At 40.0% G+C, this 8,146-nt stretch overlaps 1 protein-coding gene across 1 annotated transcript; it reads right to left on the reverse strand.

Moving 5' to 3' along the window:
- Positions 1-73: 73 nt before the first annotated feature.
- On the reverse strand, positions 74-6,518 carry mvb12a (multivesicular body subunit 12A). Its single transcript, XM_034894628.1, has 10 exons — positions 6,366-6,518; positions 4,803-4,892; positions 3,456-3,539; positions 3,159-3,258; positions 2,787-2,916; positions 2,229-2,369; positions 1,896-2,005; positions 1,728-1,786; positions 1,533-1,598; positions 74-1,453 (listed from the first exon to the last, which is right to left on the reverse strand). The coding sequence occupies exons 2-10, from the start codon at positions 4,890-4,892 to the stop codon at positions 1,367-1,369; spliced, it is 867 nt and encodes a 288-aa protein (XP_034750519.1). The 5' UTR covers positions 6,366-6,518; the 3' UTR covers positions 74-1,366.
- Positions 6,519-8,146: the final 1,628 nt, after the last annotated feature.

Raw genomic sequence — 8,146 nt, forward strand, 5'->3', positions numbered from 1 at the left:
TTGGAAAATGGCTGCAATGAAACAAAGAGTGAAAAATTTAAAGGGGTCTGAATACTTTCCGTACCCACTGTAAATACAGATCATGAAAACAACAGAATATAACTATATTTTGTACAGTGACAAGATAAATATTTGGTCCTTTCTTCTACCTGAAAGTTAAAAACAAACATGTTCTATCCCCTTTGTCCCCACATTTTGCATAAGTAAGACTAACATAGCTAAAGATACAACCTTGTTCCATTAATCTTAAAATTAGGATATATTACTTTTGGAATAATACAAACCTGTGTGTGTAGGCTACTCTTCATACAAGAAATGCAATATATGTTACTTTTAGATATATAAGTGTTTTTAGTGAGGTCACCTACACTTTGAAGTTAATCTACCAATGCTCATTACAGCTCTGCTCAAGAAATTCTTAATGATTAAAATGACTAAAAGATGTGTAGCAATCAAGGGTATCAGGTAACATACAACAGAGCAAGTAGTATACAGCTTCAATGGCTAGTGCGTCTTTGTGATATAATAAAGCAGTTTAGCATGCAATTAGTCTAACGTTTGACCAGTGTGTAGGATTCAGTGTCTTACCTAGTAACCACAAGCATATCCATCCCCTCTCCCCTACCTTTCCAAGCTTGTAGTAGAGCTTACGTTGGCCTTCAGGTAATGTAAAAATATGAAAGGCCCTCACCAGAGCCAGCATTTGGTTTGTCTGTTCTGGGTTACTGTAGGAACATAGCATGGAAACATGGCTGGCTCCGCGGAAGAAGACCTGCTCCCTATATAGATATGAAGGGCTCACTCTAAGCTAACAGAAACACAACGATTCTTGGACTTATGAAAACATAATTACAAATGTTGTTTTTTCAATTTCATCCAATGGATCCTAAATCCTAAATCCTACACACTGCTCCATTAATGCTGAAGATGAGTAGTCCCTAACAGAAGATATTCTACCGTTTTGTAAATGCATTACATCTTTATCCCTCTAATGCCTAAAAGAATGATTCCATTCCAACAGGCCTTTTCTTTGACAAATAGAAACTTGAATCGTTGAAGAGGGTAATGGGGTATAGACCTGACATTATCGACAAATAAAAAGGAATGTGAGGGAAAAGTGGGGCGTTACAACCAAACCGCCAAACTCTTTGAAGTATGATTATCAGTCCTACGTAGAAGGGTAGTGCCCATTAATGACCTTTTAACTAACCGTAAATCATTTCCACTTAAAGCCTCATATTATAATCCTACAGTGTACATGTAGGCGTTATCATCCTTCACCTGTACCATGATGCGAGATGCTGAACACCTTTTGACAGAGCAAAACACACAGGTCTATTATTGTTGCTTTGTCAAAGTTTAAGGATCACTGAGCTGATGGGGCACTTCCTGTTGGCACTGATGGTCTGGTCCTCTTGGCAGCAGTTTCCTCCACAGCAAAAGTGTAGTTATACTGAAAAATATATTCTTTGTTCTTTTATGTTCCTAATTTAAGAATCCCAGGGTAAAAATTGAGTCAGATGTGATCCTACCTCATTTTCAATGTCTTGAATAGACTTTATACGGATGTTGTTTAATTGAGAGCCAAGTTGAAGTGCCTAAGAGAGAGATATGGTAAAGAAACACATGTGAACACATTTATATTATAGGCTTGGGGTGAAAAGGACAAAACAAAAGATAAAATGAGGCACAAATCACTTTAATATTGTTGAAAATGTCAAACATACTGTGCCGTTTGCCTGGATATCAAACTTTGGGTGAAGGCTAAAGGGAACTCCATCCAGAGCTGCAGAGAGGGAAGGTGGGTAAGTAAGTTGAGAAATGAGTGAGTAATATGAATACATCAGTGAGAAATGCGAACACAGTTCCTGTGTACGAGAAGAGACTTGGAGTACCTGTGATTCCCTGGATGCTGCAGTCAGCCGTTTTGTCCAAGTTGACCTGGGTTTGAAGGGTGTGGCGTCTCTGACTCAGTTTATTATTTGGCAGTGGAGGAATGGGGTTGCTGCGGAGACAAATAGATAGATATTTATGTCAAGAGTAAAACATCTCCACAATAAAACTGTTCCTTTACTGTGGAGTTACAAAACCACATTCGCTGTTTTAATACAAATTGTAATACAATAATACAATTTAAAATGTGTAGCGGAAGAGCCACAACATTCACATCAATAAACAAAGACAAGTACTAATTATTCCCTTTAATTGACCTTAAAAAAGTACCTGACCTGGGTCTTAGTGGCAGCGGAGCAGATGGCTGCTCAAACGAAAGTTTGTGGAGGTCCAGGCTGACACTGCGGGGCTTGGCTTGGGGCGTCGGATTGGAAAAATTTCCCTTTCTGCACCACAACACGTAGCCATGGATATCTCTGGGGAAAGGCCCATTTAAATCACACCTTAAAAGTGTACTTACCAAATAAGTTCTAAATACACAGTTGCAAGCACTTGGTCTTTAAGGGGCTGTAATCAAAATATATATAAAAAAAAGAGCGATGTGGATGCATTGTCTCCACACGGCTCTCACAGACCGTTGCCATTGTGAAATACGTAGGACCGGCTATTAAAACAAAGAACAGAGAAACTCGGATTACAATACACACGGACGGAGTGTGACATAATTCTCTGCTCAGGACGTCATTACTCCACTATATCTTTCATTTGCTGCTCTTTGAGGTTCTGAATATCGAGCACAGCCCCTTTAAAACCCCTGATTTCTGGATACAGACCCTGTCTGCCTAGCTAAAACACGTGCAAGTCAAATGTTTGTATATTTGAATGCTACCAACCCCACATATGTGTAGTGCTGCAACATCATTTTGCTTTTGGCTGTCACTTTGATATCCAACACAGCTGTGTCCACACTGCCCACCGGGACAATGCTTACACACACCCGTTTCTTCTTCCACACAGAGGCCTCTGGAGACACACACACACACACACACACACACACACACACACACACACACACACACACACAGTAAATCAGCAGTGAATAACCATTGTAGTGGGGACATTTGTGCATTGCAAGGACATTTTGGCCATCCCACTCTACTTCTAAGGATGTTTGAAGGTTAAGACTTGCTTTTAAGGTTAAGATTAGGTGCTAGGGAATGCATTTTGTTAATGAAAGACAATAATGTAAGTGTGTTTGTACTCACTTGCTTCGAGGTGCTCTGCTATATAGCAATAACCATGAGGAATAGAGTTCTTGTCTGAAATAAGCTGAATGTCTGACACTACCATACCCCCCGTCAAGTCCTACAGAGACAGACAAAGAGAGAGAGAGAAAAAGAGAAAGAGAGAGTGACTATTTATGGAAGACAGGAGGAATAGGTGCAGAGAACAAAGGGCTGGTGCAGGATGTATAGTGGCAATGTGAATATCCATGTAATGTGGTTATTATGTCATTATTAAAAGTATGGAATAGTATCTCTGATCTCATCTCTGTCTGTTACCTTGCTGTAACAGAGGTAATATCCAGACTTGATCGCAAAGCTGCGTGTAAAGTTTGCTGCCGCTCCATCTTCTGTGAGGCTGATCTGCATAGGGACAGAGATATTTGACAATTGGTTGTACAGTTCCTGAGTATGTAGGTCCTTTTTTTTTGCTTAATAAAAAGAAATGTGTTTGGTCCACTTGAGGACAAGATTACATATTTCAGTGTTAGCTGGTTCAAACACTGAGTTTAAATTCAGAACCAATGGGTACTAGGGTTGGGCGGTATCCAAATTGTGATACCGTCAAACCTCCTCCCTATTTTACTGCGGTATATGGTATTACCGTGATTAATTAAAAATGATGACGTAAGGCTCAGACGGGGTCACCAAACTGTTGGCTTGTGCCTACACCTTTCAGAAACTGAATACCAAACACTAATACTAAAACACCTCTCCCTTATCATTAGGTCAGAACCCGAAATGCTGCCAAACTGCAGAAGTCGCGTTCTTCTTCTTTGAGACCAGGTCACTTGGTGCGCAACTTGCCATCCCCCCCATAGGGGATGCCCCCCAGCCATTTTGACAGTGAATAACTCTCTATAGAGTTTCAAGACTCCATTTGTCCGTTGTTTATTTCTAAAGAAACACAACAATGTATAAAAGGCTCCATTACCTTGTAGCTCACGTTATGTAGCAGACGTTTTGTTATAATAGGCTAACGATTGCTTCATAACCACGCAACTTACCAAAGTCAACAAATCACTGTATTGTCAGGAGAACCTTGCAGACAGTTTGGACTTCCATTAGCTGTTAAAGTTTAATTACTAACGTTAACTAGCATGTTAGTTAGCAGTAATTAGCCTGAGTCTATGTTATCTCCTGACATATAGCTGTGCTCTCCGTCTCTGCTGATTGGAAATGATTCAGATTTCTCTTGGCACAGCTACCAGAAGACTTAAAACTTACAGAAACGTTGCCCATGTCACAACTACAGAGTCAAGCTTAGTTGGAGGCTTTAACTCCTAGCCATCAGCGGAAAAGTGCTTCTATTTTCCTTCACAGGTCTCCGTTCAGAACAACGGGATCTGTTGGTCCACTTCTTTAACTGTCTATGGCGGTATGCGGTATTACCGATTACCACCTAAGCCAAAGGGATACAAATATAAAGAAGTAATTGGTCAGAATGCTATTCATTATAGTGTCCAAGACACCCAACTCTCATGCTGAAGGTTGTGCCATTTTCTAAGTATTTGATCCGGTTGACATATTGGCATTGATCTACCTTATTCCTATAAATACAAAAAAATATATATTATATATATAGATATATATAAAATATATATCTAGTATAAAAAAGATACATACCAGCGTGAAATCTTTGGGGCAGGTGCTGGAGTTGGAGGTCCACGCCACTGATGTAACTGGCCGGACTACCCCATGCTCCATCAAAGACATCTGAGGAAGAGAAAGAGAAAAAAGTACAGTAAACAAGGAAGGCACAAGTCTACTTTGTGTTTTAAGGGTGAAAGCAAACATATGTTACAATTTGTCAGTCATTTAACAAAGGTTTTTAAAAAAAAGTACACTATTGTGGTAGCAGAGAGAATCATCTTTGTGTGTGTAAAAATGTTGTCTGTGAAAGATTGGTATTGTGAACCAATTTTCTGTGTCCATGTGACCAAGTCTAAGAATTCATGCTATCCCTTTGCTACATTGTCTAGGACAGAAAGATCCCAACTAGTCTAAACAGTCATGTTATCTCTATATCCAAGGATAGAAAGAAACCATTCAAGAGTTCATCCCCAACTACAGCAGTGAAGTGGCAGTTCATCCCGAGAAGTTTTGCATTTCCTTTTTTACGGGAAGCTTTTAGATTTAGATGTTCTTTTACTAAGCACCCCCATTCTGGTACAAATAGGGACGGTTAATATGGATAAAAATCCTCTATCAATGTATATTTAATTACACATAAAAAAATCATATAATAAAAAACTGTTGCTGACATTCTGTAAAATAAAACACGGTAGAGTGTCTGCTTTTAGCAAATTCAGAAAATTACCAGAGAATTAAAGTACTATATTGCATTTATGTAGAAATCACACGAAAATCTAAAGCATTTCTTCATATTGAGTTGTATAACTGCCCGCAATGGACTAATATATATAGGGATGGAAACCACAGAATTCATACCGCAAATACACAAATGAATGTTATCTCTTGGTATATCATCATCACCCCTAGTAAAAGTGGTGGATTTTCTTTGCGACTCCTGTAAAAAAATAAGAGATATTTACTCTTGTGTTGACCCTTTATGCTCTAATTTGGCGTCATTATCAAATGCACAGTATCTGTTTACGCAGAAAAGCCTCCAGGATGAAGCTAAAACCACAAATTATGAGCGGTTATTATCTATGGTCACGATGTTCAAACGCCAGAAACTACAGAATTTAAAAAAGATTTTGTTATGTGTGACATGTAAAGGGATGACAGATGTTTGGAAGCTTATCGATTTAGTTTCATACATAGCCTAATTACGTACCTAGGACTTATGGTTATTGGGTTATTGTTTGAACTCTATTTTGGTATCTGGGTGGGAAATCAGTAGATGAGGTAGGCTATCGGCAGATGAGCTTTGACAGTTGAATTGCTTTACCAGCAACTTTGACATATTCGCGTTATCAAACTTCTATCTTAGCTAACAAATTGAATTGTATTGTTAGTGAGTAATTTATAAGATAACCCGAGTCAATTATTAATAAAGACTGGTTTTGAGTAATTTTCCAAGTAGCTACTTTGCGTTACATGACACTCCGAGCTTAGCCTACCTCAATAGTAACGACAGTTCCATTGACAAAACTTGACTAAATGAGCTTAACTGCCTTTGTTTCCTGAGTCGACTAATACAATAATAAAACAATATATACTTACTCTGTCTTATTCACTTCTGCCTCTTCGAGGTGAGACTGTTGGCAGACGAACAACTTTTCAGTCAGCAGTTGCAATATCTCGGTGTTCCTCGTTAAAGCAGGAAGTATGCTACTGAATCCTTTCTGACTCCGACTCCCATCAAACCACGGGGCAAAACGTCAGCATTACATGTCGACTGAAGTCTGAACGCAAGATGGCGGCATTGCAACAGCCAGACAAACGGTCTGTTGTCGAATTTAACACCATGCGTTAAAATGCTTTTTTTATTGTTAAATGTGTACACAAACGGTTATATTTGATATTCCGGGGGTTTGGTGTGTGTGTGTGTGTTGTTCGTGTAGCCTACCCATCAATTATAAGGAGAATATAAACATTTAGCCTATTTTAGCTCGCTCACAAACGTGGGCTACTGCAGATTGGCCTATAACAAGGTGTGGACAGAGGGGTGCTGAGAGAAGGATCGATTCTCATTTACATGAAAATGAGGGTGAGCACGGCAGACTGGTGGAGGAGAGGGGAGGGTAATGAAAAAGGGTGACAGGAGGTCGGTAACAGGGAATGAGAGATAAAGAAAGGATGGATTGTAGGTAACAGTGTTTTTTAAAGGGGCAAGGAGAAGGTGTGAGGCAAGACTGGTAATGAAAACTATGCACGCACACATCTGGTTACCCATGAAAAGACCAAAACCAACAATTAATCGATCCTGCATGTGAAGCCACAGCCTATTAAAACACACCAATGAGCCACAGTAATGCACTGACATGCTCTTTCATTGGCATGAACGTGGACATTGCAGAGTAGGCTAGGCTATATTGAATCCATCCCACAACAACTGTCCTGTTGCAATAAAGCAAATGTGTTGAAAATGGTCTCCAACAAACGCATTATTTACTGCTGACTGATTAGTTGTTGCTGTTTTATGAATTGGCTTAGCGCTTTAAATCTAATACTTGGGTTTCTTTTAATGTTCCACTGGGCATTGAGCTAAGTGCCACAGTCTGGAAAGGGAGACAGAAAGCATTAAGGACATTGTTTGAACACACACACACACACACACACACACACACACACACACACACAAGTAACAAGGCCCTTTGATAAAGTTACAAACAAACAATACACACTCATAACAGACACTCCTACTCTAATGTTGTGCATGTGTGAAATCTGAGAAAAGAGCATCCAGAGCAGAGATGAGCAGAGGTGCTCAGGTCCCTGTTGGCATGGTAACATGCAGAGCAGACCACAGGGGGTGGTTGTAGGGGGAGGGCTGGAGCGGGTGGACTGTTCCATCTCGGTAAAAAATACAAATCAGTGTTTATTGGGAGCATTTAGCTTTATTAGCTGATTGGCCAATTAATGAGAATGAGCCATCTGTAATCTACTGGGACTAAAAAAACTGAGAAGAGGCAAATTGCTAGGGATAGCGTCTGTGCGTGTCTGAATGCTTGTACCTCTGTGTCTGCTTGTTGGGGGTGCATGCAGCTGTCTGTGTGTGAGTGGTAGTAAATTTGAGAGTGATAGACTGAGTAAGAGAGAGCAGGTACAGACGCTCTGGTACTTCCCACTATGCTGGGGGATTCATTCATCTTTTTCATCAAGTCAGTCTCCTATCTAGAGTGACAGTTGACACACATGCATGTGGCCCATGTGCAAACAATCACATACGGCAGTCTCAATCACACTGAATTGAGCAAAAAAACCTCACTATATATCCTGGCCATCGCCACACACAGGGTTTACCCAGAGCTTGATATGTGTAGCCTATTGAGGTAGCTGGG

Source organism: Etheostoma cragini, chromosome 2 (assembly GCF_013103735.1).
Source record: "Etheostoma cragini isolate CJK2018 chromosome 2, CSU_Ecrag_1.0, whole genome shotgun sequence".
Taxonomy (NCBI): Eukaryota; Metazoa; Chordata; class Actinopteri; order Perciformes; family Percidae; genus Etheostoma; species Etheostoma cragini.